The following is a 22,258-nucleotide window of genomic DNA, read 5'->3' as shown; positions in this document are numbered from 1 at the left end:
TTTTATTTACAATTTGTACTTTGTCCCAACTTTTTTGGAATCGGGTTGTGTGTATATATATATATATATATATATATATATATATATATAATCTCATCTCATTATCTCTAGCCGCTTTATCCTTCTACAGGGTCGCAGGCAAGCTGGAGCCTATCCCAGCTGACTATGGGCGAAAGGCGGGGTACACCCTGGACAAGTCGCCAGGTCATATATACATGGATTAAAGTTTTCCGTCGCTACGACGGATTTCCGTCAACTGGGAGCGCTAAAGGTCAATAATGAGATTGATGCAGATCCGAGCAAGAAAAAAAAGGGGGGTAGGCCCATTGGTCTGACACCAATGTGATTTAGAACTTCACCAAGCTGCTGTGATTGCCTGTTGTTGAACCCTTTCTTGTGCTGTGTTTGAGTATATGTAAAGGAATATGTTGTTGTGCTAGATATAAATAAATAAATAAATACAGCCTCCGCTACTGTCTAGTCCCGGGGAGGCTCGGCGTAGGCAGCGAGCCGCGGTGCTCGGCTTGAGTTTCGTTTCTATCGGCGGCTCCAGACCGACTTTGCACGCTCGTAACTCGGCCAGGGGAGGTCCCAGCCTCTCCAAACTTGGCAGCCAGCGACCTCTGCCCTCTCCCCAACGAACCAGCGCTAGGGCGGGCCAGCCCTGCGCCTCGGGGTGAGCCGCGACTCTCTGCACAAAAGGTCAGAAAACAGTGGAAGCGAATACTCCGAAGCTCAAAATTCAGGAAAGTGGCTCCGGTGTCGCAAGTGCGCAAGAACAGTTATTTGAAAGTTAACCTGATGAATTTGTGCGTGCGCTTTCATGAAGCACCGGGACAATTGGGATTCGGTGAAAGATTCACACCTGTGACTCATTATATTCACGCGCGCACTCTCGCCCACTGCTGCTTCGGTTTCCCGATTTACACGCGTGTCTGAAGATGGAGTTTTCAGAAATCTCCACTCTGCCCAGAGTTTGCGAAAGTAGGTGTTTTCAGTGACTGAAATCTCCGTATACAGTACCAGTCAAAAGTTTGGAAACACCTTCAAATTCGATGTTTTTATTTTTACATTTTTTTTCCTACATTGTAAATGAATACTGAAGTCATCCAGACTATGCAGCAACACATAAGGAATCATTTAGTAAACTTTAAAATGTTAATCAAACCAAAATATGTTTTAGATTTTAGACTCTTAAAGTAGGCACCTTTTGCTTTGATTACAGCTTTGCACACTCTTGACATTCTCTCAATCAGCTTCATGAGGTAATCACTCGAAATGGTTTTCCAACAGTCTTGAAGGAGTTCCCAGAGGTGCTGAGCACTCGTTGGCTGCTTTGCTTTCACTCTGCGGTCCAACTCATCCCAAACTTTTTCAGACTGACTGACCTTCATTTCTTAAAGTAATGATGGACTGTCGTTTTTCTTTACTTAGTTTCACTGCAAAAAATGGCCTTTCAAAAATAAGAAATAAAAGATTAAAACAAAGCATATTTGCTTGAATCAGGTGAAAAAAATCTGCCAATGGAACTAGTCAAATTTGACTTGGTAAGATTTCTTAAAGTAAGATGAAAAATCTAACCTGTTTTTAGATGAAATAATTCCAAAATAAGATTGGGGAACTTATTATGTGAGATCTGATTAACTCAAAATAATCAAAATAGTTCTTATAACAAGATTGTACTTCTTACATTTAGCCATTCAAGTCATTTTTATTGATTTCATTTTAAGGGTATTTCACTTAAATTCATGACAGTCTTAGCAGTAAAAACTGAATTTAAGATAAATATACTAATATTAGGATTGTTAAATTCTACAACTAAGCATTGCTAGCTTAAAAGATTCTCCTTTTGTGACCTGTAATTAGTAAAATACTCTAGATATGAGACCAGAGACTATCTTGAATCAAGTTGACGACACGTGTAGCATTGCAACAAGTTTAATTTTTTTTCCCATTTCAACATTAAAACATCTCTTAAGATTCCACTTCCCCAGGACCTCAGGCACCAAAAAAAAAAAGTCTACGCATTTTGACTTACAGTGCTTACACCACACCAAAGCAACAGTGCATTTTGGGGGCACTGACTATTTATGTGTATGAGGGGTTTACAAGATCAGGCACAAAAAAAACCCAAACAAACAAAAAAAACAAAAAAACACTGAACTTAACTCACAGCATTCCAAAAAGACCTCACTAAAACACCCTCCACTCACTCATAGCCTTTTTGAAGGCACTTGTCTGGTCTAGAGTATGTACCGTACAGCATCTAGAAGGAGCTCACTCTGAATGACTGAGAAAACAGTCGCAGTAAACTTAGGATCTGTAAGGTGGAGTTGAATTGTAATGAAAGATTCAAAGATTTCAGTAAAGTTCATTAATTCCCAAAACAAGCATGCTTTGTTTTTTTTTCTTGAAACAAGATGAACCACATTTGACAAATGTCCAAAATGTACTTACTTGTTTAAAAAAAAAACTTGTTTTATTTTCAAAGGTGCTCCAAATAAGACTTTTTCAAGACATTTTGTCTATACAAGATTTTCAAGATGGACTGTCTAAAAACTAGCCTTTCTAGCTAAATGAGGTTTTGCTTGTTGGGCAATTATGTCTTATAATAAGGGTGGCTAGATGTTTTGACTTGAAAATAGACAAATAAACTTCCTAAGATTTTTATTTTTTGCAGTGTGAGTAGTTCTTGGCATAATATGGATTAGAACAGTACAAATAGGGCCATTCACTGTATACCAACTCTACCTCTTCACAACACAACTGATGGTCTCAAACACATTAAGAGGTCAAGAAATTCATGAAATTAACTCTTGACAAGGCACAGCTGTTAACTGAAAGCCATTCCAGGTGACTACCTCGTAAAGCTGACTGAGAAAATGCCAAGATGTGCAAAGCTGTCATCTAAGCAAAAGGTGCCTACTTTGAAGAATCTAAAATATAAAACATATATTCTGGTTTGATTAACACTTTTTTTGTTTACCAAATAATTCCATAGATATTTCTTCATAAAGTCGATGACTTTAGTATTAATCTACAATTCAGAAAATTTTAAAATAATGAAAAACCACTGAATTAGAGGCGTTTCCAAACTTTTGACTGGTATTGTAGGTGTGAATGAGAGGTGCAACCGAATAAATAAATATGCGTCTTTTTTATCCGGCTACATGTAGGCTATCAATGCGCAAAGCCTCTAATGTTGAAATGGTAGTAATATTTGTTAAAATAATAGTAGGCTAATTTCCACATTAATTGGTAAAATGGCCCAAGGGATGTGATGGGGGGGGATGGCCGTTTTTTAAGGGGGATGATTTGAGATTTTTATTTCAGAAGGGGGATGCCTCCCCCCACATCCCCCCTCAACTCAAGTACTGCGTATAAGGCCATATTTCACCTGACATAGGCCCTTCGATTTCCATCACTAGAGCGCGTCAAATTACTTTCGGTTTTGCCAGCATGGACGCGCTTCTTTTAAATGAAGGCACAGATGTGTCAGACATCGACAAAATGGTAAAGAATAAGTGGAGATGGGCTTGGCGAAATGAAATGGGCGATAATGGCAAGCTCCTGCTGCTGTGCCAAGGAAAAAGAAACAAAAGCAAGCATCAGGTGTTGCCAAACTAGATGCCTTTGGCTTCACTGCGAAGAAGCAAAAAAAGTAAACTTTAACTTTACTTTTCTTGTTTCCTGGCTTTATTTCAACAGATTTTCTTATTTTTCTTTCTGTTCCACTCTTTTGAAAGCATGGTTCAAGTTCGACTGCACTTGCACTTTTCTCTGAACCACTGTTGTGCATTACTGAAGTATTGTTGAAATAAATTTGCACTTTGCACTGAAAACTTGATGTTTCATCATGAATAGCCAGTAATGACAATGGTAAAGTCTTGCCTTAGCTTTAGTCATTGTTAAAATTATGTAAATGTACTATAAGTAGGGGCCGAGGAGATAATGGACAACACGGCGTTTAAAATTTGACGCATCGCTGACGTGGTAGGGGCCAACAACATGGAGCTTTTTTTTTTTTCAGTCAGATGATTTTTTTTGCTTTAATCCATTTCTATCCACATTCACTTGATATGAGCAATTGCATGCTCTGATTGGCTACTCAACTACCAGAGGTGAACAGTAACAAAGTACATTTACTTGAGTATTGTACTTTACTTGAGTATTGTTTTTTTTTGGAAACTTTACTCCATTTCAAAGGCAAATATCATATTTTTCACTCCACTACATTTCTGTTAAGGTCCTCGTTACTATGAAGCGGCTTTGAAAGTGGATGTTTTTTCTTTTCTTTTCTAAAACGTGATTGTTTTTTTCACATGTGACACTGAGACAGCCGATCAGTAATCACTAGGGTCACGTCACATCCATAGACTGTATAAAATCAAGTTCACTTGGCAGCATTATTTAACATGATCAGTTGATGGCAGAATGGAAGGAGGCAGTTGTTCTGGGGAATGCACACAACAATGGTTTTACCTGGAACCCATGTTTCAGTTTTCTGAATGGACTAAAGATTTGTTTTGTTTTAAATGTTTGCTTTGTTTGCTGGAAATGAACCACATCACGGCCTACAAAAACTCGCCATGAAACTTATGGAAGCATATTGAGGTATATAAATGTTTTATTCCAAGAGAAAGCTTGCAACGAAGTTGTACATGCTTTTAGAAGTAGCGATAACATTGCAATAGCTATGCAGTCTGGTTCGTCAAATGACTTTCTATGGATTTGCCCACCAAGTTGCCGTAGCCTTGTCCACGGCTAACATTTACGCATAGCTAGTTAATTTGGGCACTGTTAGTTAACATGTAAAAACAGAGTTACACTAACATGAATAATGCTAACTTATCTTAAGTCCTTTCAGAAATATGTTTTAGCATAATCTTGCCAAATAAACAGAATGTAGAAATGTTTCTTTTCTAGTAGCGTTAGTTACACAATATGATTTCAAGTTTGAAAAGAGCTTGCTAGCATGTCAGGTAGAGTTTCACTAACTAGCTAGCTTAACATTAAACCACCATGATGGCACAGCATGTATTCATTTTGTGAATTCACATTTTTGTCTTTGGTAAAGGCATTAGGTATTGTAAGCATTGTGGCAATAATAGAACAATGTGTTGATAGATAGTGTACTTTTAATACAGTACGTAAGTATTTTTAAAAGCAAGTACTTCAGTACTTTAACTTAAGTAAAAATTTGACTGTACAACTTTCACTTGTATCGGAGTAACATTTGACCAGTGGTATCTGTACTTTGACTTAAGTAATGAAGTTGGGTACTTTGTCCACCTCTGTCAACTACTAGGACATCAGCTCATATACTGTACCATGAGTAGAGAAAAACAAAATGGCGGAGCGTGTTGCTGAACCAACCGAGGACGAAATAAAAACTACTCGAAAACAAAACCCCAAAAATTGTTATCAAGTATTTAAAAGAAACAGTTTTTTGTACATACTTATTCCTTTCTTTGACACCATGTGCCATGTGCCAGAAACAACACCATGACATTTATTATGGTAAGACTCTGCTGGGTGTCTGGTGGACAGCAGTGAACCAGCACTTTCATTTTACATCATTACAATATAGTTACAATCAAATATTACCATAAACAATCTCCTGGAAAACATCCTCCTTGACCAAATGCAACATATGAGCTCTGAGGGTTAGAGCTGCAATCTTGATATTTCTTTCACACCTGTCAAACAGTTGTCTGGCTTCAGTTGTCAATTGCCCAACAAGCTAGTGGACTAATAAAACTGTTTTAACTAGTTTTATATGAAACTGTTGTGAATATTTTCTGTAAAATGTCTTAGTAAATAATCCCACATTATTTTTTAAAAAGCAAATTAAAAGTAAGCATTGGACAAAAACCCATCTATCTTATGTAAATCTTCTTCTTCTTCTTTTGGCTGCTCCCGATTAGAGGTCGCCACAGCGGATCTTTCGTCTTCATTGCTCCCTGTCTTCCGCATCCTTCTCTACCACACCTGCCACTTTTATGTCCTCTCTCACCACATCCATCTATCTCCTCTTTGGCCTTCCTCGTTTTCGTGTGCCTGGCAGCTCCATCCTCAACATTCTCCTACCCACATGCTCTGCATCTCTTTTCAGGATGTGCCCATACCATGTCTGTCTCATCCCTCTTAGCTTAATTCCCAAGCTCTCCACATGTGCTGTCCCTCTGATGTGCTTGTTCCGTATCCTGTCCAACCTTGTCACTCCCATTGCAAACCTTAACATCCTCAACTCCGCCACCTCCAACTTTGCCTCCTGTCTCTTCATTAAGGGTACGGTCTCCAATCCATACATCACAGCTGGTCTCACTACTGTCTTATACATCTTACCTTTCACTTTTGCTGGGACTTTCCTACCACGAATGACTCCTGAAATCCTTCTCCAACTGCTCCACTCTGCCTGCACTCTCTTTCTCACCTCACTATCGCAGCCCCCATTTTCCTGTACAGTTCACCCCAGGTACTTGAATTCACCAACTTTCTTTATGTCTACTCCTTGCATCTTCACTACACTCTCATCCCCATTCTCATTGATGCACATGTATTCTGTTTTGCTACTGCTCACCTTCATTCCTCTTCGTTCCAATGCAGACCTCCATCTCCCCAAACCCAACTCAACCTCCTTTCTACTTTCACCACATATCACAATATCATCCGGAAACATCATGTTCCATAGTGACTCTTGCCTCACTTCGTCTGTCAAGCTATCCATCACTATGGCAAACAAAAAAGGACTCAAAGTAGATTCTTGATGGAGTCCCACCTTCACCTTGAACCATTCAGCTGTTCCAACTGCACACCTCACTGCTGTTTCACTGTTCTCATTGCACCACTCTAATATACTTCTCATTCACTCCACTCTTTCTTATACAATACCATAACTCATCTCTCAGCACTCTATTGTATGCCTTCTCCAGGTCTACAAACACACAATGTAGCTTTCTCTGGCCTTCTCTGTACTTCTCCATTAACATTCTTAAAGCAAAAATTGCATCCTATGTGCTCTTCCTTGGCATAAACCTGTACCGCTGTTCACAGATTGCTACCTCTCTTCTCAATCTCACCTCCAATACCCTTTCCCATAGCTTCATGGTGTGGCTCATCAATTTTATCCCTCTGTAATTACTGCAGCTCTGTACATCTCCCTTATTCTTGTATATTGGGACTAGCACACTCTTTCTCCATTCATTTGGCATCTTCTCATTCTCTAGGATCTTATTAAACAATCTCGTTAGGAACCCCACAGCCATCTCACCCAAACATCTCCAAGCCTCAATCGGGATACCATCTGGTCCGACTGCTTTCCCAGTCTTCATTCTTTTCATGGCTGCCCTCACCTCATCCTTACTAACCAACTCTGCTTCCTGATTTGCTGTCTCCAATGAATCTGACCTTTTCTCTCTTGGATTCTCCTCATTTAATAAATCCTCAAAGTACTCTTTCCACCTTCTTAATACACTTTCTTTGTCAGCACATTTCCATTTACATCTTTCATCACTCTTACCTGCTGTACAATCCTCACTTCCCTGTTTCTCTGCCTAGCTAGTCTATACAGGTCTTTCTCTCCTTCTTTGGTCTCCAGTCTTTTGTACAACTCCTGGTATGCATCTGCTTTCACCTTCGCTACCGCTCTTTTTGCCTTCTGTCTCGTCTCTCTGTATAACCGCCTGCTTTCCTAGTCTCTCTGATCGTCCCAATTCTTCTTTGCTAGCCTCTTCTCTTTTATAATTTCCTGCACTTCTTTGTTCCACCACCATGTCTCCTTGTCTTCCTTCCTCCTTCCCGATGACCACCCTAGCACCTTCCTTGCTGCCTCTCTTACTAGTACAGTAGTAGTATTCCAATCTTCTGGCAGACTTCCATGGCCACTCAATGCACTCAATCATTTCTTCCCTAAACTCCTTCTGATGTTCAACCTCTTTTAGTTTCCACCACTTAATCTTCGGCTCCACTATTTCACGCTTCCTCTTTTTCACTTTCAAGCTCATCCTGCACACGACCACTTGATGTTGTCTAGCTACACTCTCCCCTGCCATCACTTTACAGTCTCCAATCTCCTTCAGGTTACCCCTTCTTCGGAGTATGTAGTCCACCTGTGTAGATCTTCCTCCACTCTTAAATGTCACCCTGTGCTGCTCTTTCTTCTCGAAGTATGTATTGACTATTGCCAAATTCACCCTCTTTGAAAAAAATCAACCACCATTTGCCCTTCCACATTTCTCTCTCTTACACCATATCTGCCCATCACGTCATCTCCTCTGTTTCCCTCGCCAACATGTCCGTTGAAATCTGCTCCTATCAGCACGCGCTCCTCCCTTTGTATACTTTCTACCACTTCATCCATCTTTTCCCAGAAAGACTCTTTCTCTTCATCCTCACATCCAACCTGTGGGGCATACGCACACACAACATTGATTACCACTCCTTGAATCTCCAACTTCATGCCTATCACTCTATCTGACACCCTCTTCACATCAATCACATTGTTGACCAACTCTCCCCTCAAAACAATACCAATACCATTTCTCTTTCCATCCACTCCATAATGAAACAACTTGCTTCCATCTCCAATGTTCTTGGCCTTGCTTCCTTTCCACCTCGTCTCCTGCACACACAAAATGTCCAACTTCCTTCTTTCCATCATACTTGCTAACTCTCTCGCTCTGCCAGTCAACGTTCCCACATTCAGTGTTCCTACCCTCAATTCTAAGCTCCTTCCCTTCCATTTTTCATGCTCTCTCCTAACACGCCTCCCCCCTCTCTTTCTCCTTCTCCGTTTTGGTGCAACAGTAGCACACTTTCCACCAGCACCCTGTTGACCAACAGTACCAGAGGCGGTCGTTGTTAACCTGGGCCCCAACCGATCCGGTATGGTATTTCTCTTTTCATTCCGCATGTTAGATTTGGCACAGTTTTACGCCAGATGCCCTTCCTGACGCAACCCTCTCCAATTTATCCGGGCTTGAGACCGGCACCAAGAGTACGCTTATGCACCTCCAGTGGCTGGATTCATCTACTGTATCTTATGTAAATAAAGATACAAATTTCATTGTCTGATGCTCAAGTGTTTATCAGATATGTTGCCTTGCACTGACAATTTGGTTCCCTACAGTTGCAAAAGCCATAAAAAAAATCAGGTTGATGCATTCCCATATTCTTTGAAGTATGGAGCTTCGCTCTCTCCACTATAAAATCTTCGCAGTACTTATTAGATCTGCTACATAATGTCTAATTACCAAATGCTATAAAATACAGCTAAAGATCAAGAAGAAGTCTGGAAAGGATGTGTCCGTGTATATTGCTGTGGTAACGAATGGTACAGGAATGGGGAATCCAGAGAGAAATATCTTTCGGATAATAGGAACACAACAAGCAGTACTGAATACATTTAAGTAGTGTTACTGTGTCTGTTCTTTGTGAAGATGTCTCAGGTGACACTTCAGTTGGTCTTCTTTGATGGGGCAGAGGCTTTTGAGGAATGGACAGTCTCCAACTCTCTGTATGGTTCCCGACATCTCGCTGAACACATGTCCCATGTTGCACATCCTCCAGGCTCTGAACACACAACCCTGCTGCATGCTGTGGTAAGATTGTGTGTGTGTTATTTTCTTCGCCTGTATGTCTATTTAACAATTATTTGCCAAAGGCAAAGTGAATATCAGTGAATAATAACCGAGTCGAAGTTGAGGTGATTATTCACCAACATTCACTGAGTCTGAGGTGGATTATAGTTTTCATATAAATACACGTGATTATTTAAAATTTTTTTTTTAATTATTGTACCACCTTTGTTGGGAGTGATAGAATACTGAAGCACTGGGACAGGTGGGTTAGTTACTCTGGTAACTTTTATTTTTAACTTTTAAGCTTATAGTTAAAGCACTTTCTCACACACTCACACTCACAACTGTGGTGTGCAGGGAAGCTTCCCTCCTCTCTGCTTCCTCCCTCCATATAAACCTCAACTGTCTCCCCTGGCAGGAGAGGTAATCTACCACCACCATCTGCACCCCGGCCTGTGGACCACCTCGAACTTGAAGGGCTGCAGATCAAGATACCAACGGGTGATCCACGCATTGGCATCCTTCATGTGGTAAAGCCATTGGAGTGGGGGATGATCTAAACAGAGGGTGAAAAAGCACCCCAGCAGGTAGTACCAGAGGGTGAGGACTGCCCACTTGATGGCCAGACACTCCTTCTCAATGGTGCTGTACTTAGGTGGGGTTTACATTAGACCGTATCAGCGGATCATCAGATTAACGTTTTTAAAAACGATTAGCGTGCACACAGCAACGCCAATACACGATTCGCGTGCACACAGCAACGCCAATACACGGATACGCTAATCACATGACTAATTCGGCACGTAAGTTGAAATGTGTCAGTGCGGCTCATCGCTTCCTCCTCAGCGGCTGCGCTCCAAATCACTCTGCCCTGAACAGCGAGTGCCCTCTGGAGGGTGCGCACTCCGGCCCTGCGCAGCTCACAGAGCGCGCGAGTGTAGTGCACGAGCAGTGATTCGGGACTGAGCCGCTGTGCGCAAGTCACTTACCACTTGCAAGTGGAAGGATGGCAAGCCTAAAGACCATCATAACTACACAATGGGCAGTATTTGCATCAGTATTTGCAGTATTTTCATACTTTTATACTCTTTAATGAAAGGTGATACAAGGCGGAAGTCCGCGCCGTTTTTCAGCAGTCGCGTCACATGACCAACGCCAGCGAATCAGGAAGGTGGATGTCACAGTGACGTTGTCCAATGACGACGCCAGCTAGAGCTCAGCACAGCGTATCCGCGTATTCTCAATGTTTACACAGCACTGGATCAGACACGATCTGGATTGAATACGTGGACCCTGGCGGATTCCCGTTTCCCGGCGTTTCCAGGCGTTTTAATGTAAACGGACAGTGCATCCGTGAAGAAAACGAGACAGATACGGTCTAATGTAAACTTGGCCTTAGTCTCTCGCACTGAGAATTTGTGACTAATGTACAGCACTGGGTGCCCTTCCCCCTCCACCATTTGGGACAAAATGGCCCCTAGCCCTCTGTCTGATGCATCAGTCTGCAAAATAAAGGGGAGAGGAAAGTCAGGAGAGTGTAATAGTGGCCCACCACACATGTGCTGTGGCCAATCATCGCTATATATACAGTAATTATGCCATCCAGGTAGGCTACGGCATAGGCAGCATATGGGTGAAGGACTTTGTCCATAAGACATTGGAACGTCACTGGGACCCTGAATAACCTGAATGGAAGGGTGACAAAGTGGCATAAACCGAACAGGGTGGAAAAGGCCAATTTTTCATGGGATATGTGAGTCACAGGGATCTGCCAATATCCCTTTGTTAAATCCAGTGTTGAATAAAAATGAGCCACACCTAACCAGCCGAGCAACTTGTCAGTGCAAGGCATCAGGTACGTGTCAAATTTAGACACTGCATTGACCTTTCTGTCATCCACACAGAACTGGACTGACCTGTTGGCCTTGGGGACAAAGACCACCAGGTTTTTCCAGTTGCTATGCGACTCCTTGACTATTCCCATTTCATGCATGGCCTTGAGTTCATCCTGAATGGCAGTTTTCTTGTGTTCGGGTAAACGGTATGGGCGGCTATGCACCACCATCCCTCGGGGTGTCTCAATGTGGTGTTTTATGAGGTGGGTGTGACCGAGGAAGGGGAGAGAACATGTCGGAAAACTCTATTTGCAACCTGGCAACCTCTGTCAGTTGGTATTGCGAGAGGTGATCTCCACAGAGGACCGGGGTGGGTTGAGCAACTACATTCATTTTTACCTCCGGCCCCAGCTCCTCCTTCTCCAGAACTACCACTACCAATGCCACAGGGACCCCCTTGTTCCAGAGTTTAAGCAGATTGAGGTGGTATATCTGCAGCTCCCCCCCATCCATTCACTTTTCCTCATAGTCAACATCCCCAACTCGCCATGTGACCTCAAAGGGCCCTTGCCACTTGGCTAATAATTTTGAGCTCAACATTGGCAAAAATATGAGAACTTTATCTCCCGTTCTGAATTCCCACAGGCATGCACCCCTGCGTTACAGCCGGGACTGACGTTCTTGCGCCTGCCACAAATTCTTCTGGGTTAGGTCACTGAGTGTGTGGAGTTTTGCTCACAGGCCAAGGATGTATTGAATTTTGTTTTTACTAGTAGAAGGTCCCCCCTCCAAATTTTCACTTATGACATTTAGGATGCCACATGGCTTATGCCCATATAATAATTCAAACAGGGAAAACCTGGTGGAGGCTTGTGGAACCTCTTGTACTGCAAATAACAGGGGCCCCAGCCATTTATCTTAGTTATGTGTAATAATAATAATAATAATAATAATAATAATGCGGCACGGTGGTGTAGTGGTTAGCGCTGTTGCCTCACAGCAAGAAGGTCCGGGTTCGAGCCCCGTGGCCGGCGAGGGCCTTTCTGTGCGGAGTTTGCATGTTCTCCCCATGTCCGCGTGGGTTTCCCCCACAGTCCAAAGACATGCAGGTTAGGTTAACTAGTGACTCTAAATTGACCGTAGGTGTGAATGTGAGTGTGAATGGTTGTCTGTGTCTATGTGTCAGCCCTGTGATGACCTGGCGACTTGTCCAGGGTGTACCCCGCCTTTCGCCCGTAGTCAGCTGGGATAGGCTCCAGCTCGCCTGCGACCCTGTAGAACAGGATAAAGCGGCTAGAGATAATGAGATGAGATGAGATGATAATAATAATAAGTTAAATTTATATAGCGCCTTTCAAGAAACCCAAGGACGCTTTACAATTATAGACAAAGAAAAAATAAATAAATACAAATAATAAAAATAATAATAATAAAAAGTAAAAAGTCCACCGAGTAAGGGTCAGGATGTAATTCCCGTGGTGTAGCAGCCACAGTCCCACCAAAAGGCGCACGAAAACGAGTCCCACATCTCCAGCACCGCCGCCGTGACGCCGTCAACAACATCGCTCAAACACCATGCCATGGATCCACAAAGCGAGCAGAGAAGCTCCACCACACAGAGCGCTGGTGTGTCCCAAACCGACTGCACAGCCGCTGCGACGCCACAGAGCAGCATCGCTCGGAACATCACGCCAAGCACTAAAGCACAGAATGCTGGACAACCACGATGTAAAATGAGCAACAGGCTCACTGCAGTCCATAGCTGAGAGCACGGGCATCACCCATGGCGAACAAGGCCTGGAGGGAACCGACGCCCAAAACTGGGTCTGGAGCTACACCACAACCGGCGGACAAAACACTCAAACAAACATCAAACTACACAAACACACAGAAAAAATAAATAAATAAAAAAATTAAAATAGAAAAAGAAAGAAAATAAAAATAATGTGTGTCTTTGCTTACAAACTTACGAATTGGCTTTTTAAGGGTTTGGTTAAATCGCTCAACCAAGCTGTCTCTCTGTGGGTGATAAATGTTTGTGCAGATTGATTTAACTCCCAATAATTCATAGAGTTCGCGAAGTGTGCATGACATAAATGTAGTGCCCTGATCAGTCAGAATTTCTTTCAGAATCCCGACTCGGGAGATAACGTTAAATAGTGCCTCTGTGACATTATACGTGGAAATGTTATGCAGCTGTACTGCTTCTGAGTATCACGTTGCATAGTCTACAAGGATGAAGATAAAGCAATGCCCTCATGCAGACCAAGCTAATGGCCCAGTGAGATCCATTCCAATTCTTTCAAAGGGGGTCTTGATCAGAGGAAGAGGGCGCAATAGCGCTTTTGCGGTGGCTGCTGGATTCACCAGCTGGCATTCGTGAAATACCACACACCACCTGTGGACATCCCTGTGAATCCCTGGCCAATAGAAATGGGCCATGAGATGGGTCAGTGTTTTGTCCTGCCCTAGGTGTCCTGCCATTGGGTTATAATGAGCCGCATGGAATACGAATTCTCTGCGGTTCTTTGGGACCAACAGTTGCAGGGCCGCTGACAGCTTTGGCTGGGCCCGGGACAAAATGCTCTAAATGGGCCCCCCCCCCGAACACCATTAAATGTATTTCGTTACGCCCCAAGCCTGCATGCGACAGCCCCCGCAATGCCTTCCTAAACTCGTGGATAGTCTACTATAATCACGCAATTGGGGTGCTCTTGAAGGAGCAGTGATGGACGGGGGATTTCGGGCAGGGCTGGGGGCAAACATAGTATACTGTGCGTACGTACTGTCCAGTGTGAAAAGCAGAGAACAACACACCGCTCGAGAAACGGCGGGATATGATTGCGGGCTAATGTGAATATTCTTAGCTTCAATCAGTTATATGAAACACAATGTTATTAAGCCATTGTGGTTATGAAATGATTCAATGCCCTGTGCGTTTGATATGGTGTTCAGTGTGACTTGCTCTCCCCTCGTTTGTAACATGAATTGCGTGCCGCGGTTGGGGTTACTTTACGGGGCTGGAAAAAGTTGGCTGTGTCTTACCTGGCTCAGCTGCCCCACTGCCTTTGCTAGTACCTGCTGCATCATCCGAATCTTTTTTAAAATATTTATGCAGTGAGCCCCTGAGTCTCTTGGTTTCTTCCTCTCTTTTTCTCTTTTCTGTGCTCCTGACTTGTGCATGTTGGCAAATGGCACGCACGCTGATTGTCGAAGCGCTATGATCGAACGATGTCGTTTTTTTTCCCCTTAATCAAAGAGTCAGACCAAACCATTTTTACATTAGGGGTGGTAGGGGGTTCTTGACGCCTTTTTCAAAGACAATAAAGGCAAAAGATCTAGAAATCATTTATTGAATGCAAATATAGCACATTTCTCCCCCAAATCAACACATTTTGAAATAGGGCTGCACGATTATGGAAAAAATGATAATCATGATTATCTTGATCAAAATTGTAATCACGATTATTCTTGATGTTAGGGAAATCACTTACATTTTATTTCACTATATTCAAACAAACAATATGAACAGCTTTCAGTGCAGAATGAAATTTAAAAGAGAAATTCTGATTTCCAAATGACAAATAAATGAAATTTATCCAAGAAATTACCAAAGGATGAAGGAACTGAAAACTCAATTGCAACAATTACATAGCATTATACTGAGGCCTACAAGTTTTTAGCTAGAAAGACCAGCCTATCAACATGCTCTGGCTTTAAACATGAGCGAAGGCAGGTCACAACATTGCCTCCAGTGCTAAATACGCTCAATCTGTTACCTACTCTCACGCTATCACCCCTTGAAGAGGATACCGCCAGTGTTGCCAGACACTGCTGACGTTTTCCATCCCAAAATATGTTCAAATCCACCAAAATACACTTAAAACTGCCCAATCTGGCAACACTGGATACCGCTGCACTGAAGCGCTGCGCACTTGGCTTGCTTGCTTATTTAGGCGGAGTAATGAAACCTTACATGCGTCGGTTCGCCCCCTAATGGTTTGGCGGAGTACTGGTCAAAAAGTGCTTGATCAGATATGCAGCAGAGCTCGCATTTTAAATGGAAATAAATCGCGATTTTCATTTAATTTAATCGTGGCAGCCAAAATCGTGATTTTTGATTAAATTTGATTAATTGTGCAGCCCTATTTTGAAATGAAATAAAATAATCGCAACTTCATGAGAGCCCAGTTCTGGGCCCTCCCCATTCCTGGGCCCGGGACAACATACCCATTTGTCCCCCCCTGTCGGCGGGCCTGAACAGTTGTGTCACCTTTTTGCCGGTCTGAGTGTCCTGTGTTACTTGATACAACCTATCCTTAATTATGAAAAAGTATGGGCAGGTGAGTGAATGTTGGACTGGAGAATTTGCCCATTGACTATTCTCACTTGGTCAAAAGTGTGATACAAAGTCTCATCCCGCACCTGCTTGAGAGGGAAATCCTCTAGGGAATCTCTGAGAGAGCAGGGTAGGCCAAGGTGCTGCCTACTCTCCATGTCACTATGGTGCAGAGCTGATGTAGATGGCTCTGGGACCGCCTCCCCGGCTAATGGTATGCTAGGAGCCCCCCGTGCTGCGTTACTGCAGGACCCACCCACCACTACTCGCTCCATCAAACACATAAACCCAAGCCAATCTGTTCCAAGAATTAGTGGGTGGAAGAGGTGCAGATTAACTGCTGCCTCCACACTATGATTTTTTTCCCCAGAAATTGAATTCGGACAGGAACCAGTGAGTATATGTGAACATCCCCATGCACACATAGAACCTTCACCAAATGTGCTGTACCCAATGCCTCACCTCTCATCACGCTTTGATGGATAGAGGTCTGATTGCAGTCTGAATCCAGCAATGAATAGTAAGCATCCCCTTGGATACTCACTGGTATGCAGTACACTCCAGCGCGATCGGGTGCGATTTCTGGCATGTCAGGGATCCGGACCACTGCCCCTACCTACCTCCATCACATGGCACTGGTCCTGGAAGTGCCCAGGTTTCCCACAGCGCCAGCACACTGGCCCGGGCATCACCTCTGCACCGGTGGCACAGGGATCACTCACCTGAAGGGGAGGAGACACAGAAACACAAGGGGAGGGGGGAGGGGGGACCATGGGCTTGGCGAGCCAGCTGCAGGGGAGTCGACCATCATTTCTGTGGTGCAGGGACAGGAAGGGGACAGGAGGAAAGAAGAGAGAAAGAGAGAGAGAGAGAGAGGAGGTAGGCTGCCTGCCTGTCACTGGAACCACCACCAGATAGTCCTCAGCCAGTGCAACAGCTCTATCCAGCGATGCCGGGAGGTGGCACTGGACCCACTCAGCTGTTCCTTCTGGCAGCCAAGCAATGAATTGGTCCAGTGTGGTGGTGTCGATGATACCCTTGGCATCACGATCTTCTGCCTTCAGCCACCGCCAACAGGCATTCCGGAGCTGCTGGCCAAAGGCAAATGGCCGACAGCCCTCCTCTAGAGTCAGCATGTGGAAGTGCTGATGATGTTTCACATGGGTGCGGCCAACACGTTGTAGGATAGCTCGCTTAATAATAATAATAATAATAATAATAATAATAATAATAAATTTTATTTGGAGCGCCTTTCAAGATATCCAAGGACACTTTACAAAGAGTGTAAAAATTGTAAGTAAAAGTCAAAGTAGAACTAGTTAAAAGGCACAGAAGCATGACACAGAATCAACAACAAAGTAAAAAACACAGATGATGCAGCAATACAATTAAAAAAATAATAATAAAATTAAAATTATTAATAAAAATAATAACCTCAATCATTCAGCATTATGATGAGAAAGCAAGGGTTAAAAGATAAGTTTTGAGCATGGTTTTAAAAGATGAAAGGGAGGTGCATTGATGCAATGAAAGTGGGAGGCTGTTCCAGAGTTTGGGGCCAGCCACACTAAAAGCCCTATCACCCATAGATCGGAGATTTGTGGAGGGGGTGGTGAGAAGGAGTGTATCAGAGGAGCGTAAATTTCGGGTGGGTAAGTATGGAGTGAGAAGACTAGAGAGGTAGGTGGGTGCTAAGTTGTGCTGGGCCTTGTAAACAAGGAGGAGAATTTTGAAATGAATGCAAAATTTAACAGGAAGCCAGTGTAGCTAATGGAGGATGGGTGTGATGTGATGCCAAGGTCTAGTATGGGTGAGGAGTCTAGCTGCAGAGTTTTGGATGTGTTGTAGTCTGTTTATTGATTTACTTGGAAGCCCAATGAGCAGGGCATTGCAGTAATCAAGTCTGGAGTTGATGAAGGCATGAATTAGGGTCTCTGCAGTGGGGAGGCTAAGTGAGGGGCAGAGTTTAGAGATAGTTTTGAGATGAAAAAATGCTGTTTTAGTGATGTGTTTTATGTGTGAATCAAAAGAGAGAGCTGAGTCAATGATGATGCCCAGGCTTTTCACTTCAGAGGAGATGGTGGTGAAGTAACCTGGGATGGAGAACTGCACAAGATTTAACTTCTTCAGCAGTGTTGGAGTGGCAATGACTATGGCTTCGGTCTTGTTATGATTGAGTTTGAGAAAATTGTTTTTTTTTAAAGATATTTTTTGGGGCTTTTTGCACCTTTATTGGATAGGACAGTGCAGAGACAGGAAATGAGCGGGAGAGAGAGACGGGAAGGGATCGGGAAATGACCTCGGGCCGGAATCGAACCCGGGTCGCCCGTATACATGGTATGGCGCCTTAACCACCTGAGCCACGACGCCCCCAAGTTTGAGAAAATTGTGTGTCTTCCAGTTACTAATATCAGACAGGCAGGTGGACAATTGTGAGAGGGGGAGTGGATGAGAGGGTTTAGTGTGAATGTAAATTTGTGTGTCATCAGCATAGCAGTGGAAGTATAGGCCATGCTGATGGAGGATGTGACCCAGGGGAAGGATATAGATAATGAAAAGCAAGGGACCTAGGACAGAACCTTGTGGAACACCATGTGGGAGGTGTGCACTAGGGGAATGGAAATCACCAATGGAGACAAACTGTTCCCTTCCTGTGAGATATGACCTAAACCAGGAAAGTGCAGTGCCAGTGATGCCCAGGAGTGATTCCAGCCATGTGAATAAAGTGCTGTGGCAGACAGTATCAAATGCAGCTGTTAGATCCAGCAGTAGGAGGATGCTGAAGTGGCCTGAGTCAGCAGCAATCAGCTGGTCATTTACGACCTTGACTAGGGCCGTTTCAGTGCTGTGCTTGGCCCTAAAGCCAGATTGAAGCTCCTCCCACAGGCTGTATGATGTTAAGTGGTCTTGAAGCTGGGAGGCCACAGTACGTTCTAGCAGTTTAGAAATGAATGGTAGATTTGAAATGGGGTGGTAATTCTTAAAATCATCCACAGCTGCTCCAGATTTTTTGAGGACAGGCGTAATGGCTGCAATTTTTAGGGAGTGGGGGACCACACCTGTCTGGAGAGATGTATTTATGATTTTGGCAAGAAGGGGACAGAGAGCTGGCAGGCAGGCTTTGACAAGAGGGGTAGGCATGGGGTCCAAGAGGCAGGTGGTAGGCCTTGCCTTGGTAACAAGATCATGGATGGTTTCCTCATCAACAGCAGAGAAACAGGAGAGTGATTGAGTAGGTGTTGCAGGCAGAGATACAGGGCCGGATACTCCAGCCTGCTGTCCAGGGTTAGCTGCTGTGTGGCGAGCTGTGTTTCTCCAGTCAGGAGCGGCAGTGGGCTGTTTGACTGGTCACCCCCATGCCTCTGTGTGTTGTTCAAAGAGAGTGAGGAAGGCCACCGGGTTGTCGTGAGGCCCCATCTTTGTTAGCATAATGTGGGGGAAGCCCGCTGTTATGGCAGTTGGGGTATCTGCTGATGCAAGCAGGCACCAGAATGCCTGGCAATCCTCCTACTGGGCCTGCAGCAGCACTTCAAAGTGCTGCTTCTGCTCAGTGCACAGTGCAACCAGTGCCTGGTGCTGGTTCTGCTGGGTGGTGGTGAGGGTATGGATGAGTTCCTTAAACGGCAAGGACTCCATGCCATTGGTTCACTTCAGTATCCCAGGTTTCAGTACCAGTGTAACACCTTTGTTGGGAGTGGTGGAATACTGAAGCACTGGAACAGGTGGGCTAGTTACTCTGGTAACTTTTATTTTTAGCTTTTCAGCTTATAGTTAAAGCACTTTCGTACACACTCACACACAACCACGGCATGCAGGGAAGCTTCCCTCCTCTCTGCTTTCTCCCTCCATATACAGTGTCTTGCAAAAGACATCTCCCTTGGTGTTTGTCCTGTTTTGTTGCATTACAAGATGGAATTAAAATGGATTTTGGGGGGTTAGCACCATTTGATTTACACAACATGCCTACCACTTTAAAGGTGCAGATAAGATGGAAAAAAACCAGAAATCTGGAGTGCACATAGGTATTCACCCCCCAGTCAATACTTTGTAGAGCCACCTTTTGCTGCAATTACAGCTGCAGTTATGTCTCTATTAGCTTAGCACATCGAGCCACTGGAATTTTTTCCCATTCCTCAAGGCAAAATTGTTCCAATTGCTTCAAGTTAGATGGGTTGCATTGGTGTACAGCAATCTTCAAGTTATGCCACAGATTCTCAGTTGGATTGAGGTCTGGGCTATGACCAAGACATTTAAATGTTTCCCTTTAAATCACTCCAGTGTAGCTTTAGCAGTATGTTTAGGGTTATTGTTCTGCTGGAATGTGAACCTTCATGCCAGTCTCAAACCTCTGGCTGACTCAAACAGGTTTTCCTCCAGAACTGCCCTGTATTTAGTGCCATCCATCTTTCCTTCAGTCCTGACCAGCTTTCCTGTCCCTCATGGACGTCACTAGGATTGAGAGATGGGGGGGCTTAGCACCAGGAGTGTGTTCAATAATGTGCGCGCGCCGAAATTTTTTTTAGCCAAATAGGCTACCTCGTTCAATTAGTGGCCTAGATCAAACCGTAGCTAAACCGTCTCAAAACGGTGCATTGGTTGAACTCGGCCCTGTTTTCTCTGTTGACGTTTACTGACCTCAATCACGCAGACCTCTTCAGCATCAGCTCCCTTGTCACTCTCCCGTTCCTCACTCACTCTCTTAAAAAATCGTCGTATATCCATCTAGCCAATGAATTGAAAGGACACATTAAATCTTCTCTCGCCATAACTATTGCTACTAATGGCATTTAGTTTTCACTCGCAATAGTTGAAGAACATATCAATACACAGATGGGACAGAATATAGAAAGCTTTCAAGTTTAACTGTTCATGCTAATATTGCCTAACATTTTCCATAAAGTTCAATTTAGCTGCCATAATATTAAAAGGGACAAGGAGCTTACAACATCACATTTTCTTCCCCTTAGATAAACGTAGGTAACGTTAAACAATTAACAGTGACTGACATCAACTTACAATCTCTTGTTCATTGTATCATTCACTGCAAATTAAGTCCTCTTAACATCTCTGCCGGCCTCAGGAATGTAACGTTACAGCAAGTAGGCCTAATAACATACAGCTCCCGAGTCCCGCCTGAACTGCACATGCCCGCCTACCTGGCTATGCTGGGAAACATAACAATAATTTTATTCGTGTCATAGCTAGAACTTGTAGACATATTGTTTGACTCATTTTCTTGCTGGTTTGTGTTATGTGCAAGTCTGCACTATTTTATATATATATATATATATATATATTTTTTTTTTTTTTCCCAAAATGCTATAAATCCATTTTGATTGTTTTCAGAAAAATGACATTTATTTACTCAGACCCATAAATTTTGCAAATATTTAATTTATCCTGTTATAATAGATAGTTGGTTCAGTCTGAACATTTTCAATAATTGACAAATCTAACAACAATGTTATTGATTATAAATCCAAAGTTTATTATATATTTTTTTCAAAACGCAATAAATCCACTCGTTCTTTTTTTCAAAATCCTATAAATCCATTCATTTTTTCTGTCTTTCTGTTTTTAAAAACAAGAGAACATGCTGTAGATATATAATATCAGGAACTTTCATCATACAATTAATAATAAAATCAAATAAATTATATCAACACTTAAATAACATTCATTCATTTATGTTTAATCTTACATTTTAAGACTGTCCACCACAGAAAACAAATAACTAAATAACAAATAGCCAGTTAGTTCAATTTTTTAAATGCAATCCATTCAGAGTGCCACCTTAAATAGCATAACAAAACCACTAATTAAATAACAATACTCAGCCCGCCACCAGAATAGCGAATTTTCTTACTTTGCTCTCGTTCATGGTTATCGTTGTTTAAACGTCTTCTACCACCTGGTGTAGGTCTCACAGGTTCTTCAGAACTATCAAAAGTATTCACAACCACCATTTGCAAAAATTTTTTGTTCTCAAGAAGTGACACAAACAAACAAAACTCCTCGCTTCAGGACGCTGCCATGTGTGTAGAACGCTGACCAAACTCTGATTGGTCGAGAGGAAATGTCGCACCCAGCCAAAAACCAGGTGTAGCGCCTATCGCGTTTTGGAGAGAAACTACAATTTGCAGCACATATAAACAAGGAAATATAGCAATTTGGCATGAATCATTATTGGAGCAGTGAATAGGCTCAGTACACAGCAAAATAGCGTGACGAACTCATTTTTTTTAATTTGGTGTTTATCGCGTTTTGGAAAAGAGCTATTTTATATATATATATATATATATATATATATATATATATATATATATATATGAAAATTATAGGGGGGCTTAAGCCCCCCCTAAAATGGACCTAACAACATCCATGCTGTCCCTGCAGATGAATAATATCCCTACAGCATGATGCTGCCACCACCATGCTTCACTGTAGGAATGGTGTTCTCAGGATGTTGGGTTTGCACCACACATGGCATTTCCCATGATGGC

General features: G+C 43.0%; 1 protein-coding gene across 1 annotated transcript in view; it reads left to right on the top strand.

The window, feature by feature from the left end:
• qpctlb (glutaminyl-peptide cyclotransferase-like b) overlaps window positions 1–22,258 on the top strand; it is a 53,783-nt gene that overhangs the window by 25,376 nt on the left and 6,149 nt on the right. The window contains exon 4 of the mRNA XM_060935041.1: window positions 9,441–9,602. Within this exon, the coding sequence (XP_060791024.1) occupies window positions 9,441–9,602 (162 nt within the window). The remainder of the gene's footprint in view (window positions 1–9,440; window positions 9,603–22,258) is intronic.

Source organism: Neoarius graeffei, chromosome 12 (genome assembly GCF_027579695.1).
Source record: "Neoarius graeffei isolate fNeoGra1 chromosome 12, fNeoGra1.pri, whole genome shotgun sequence".
NCBI classification, from domain to species: Eukaryota; Metazoa; Chordata; class Actinopteri; order Siluriformes; family Ariidae; genus Neoarius; species Neoarius graeffei.
Note: the sequence above shows the minus strand (reverse complement) of the source record. Positions and strands in the feature narration are given on the sequence as shown.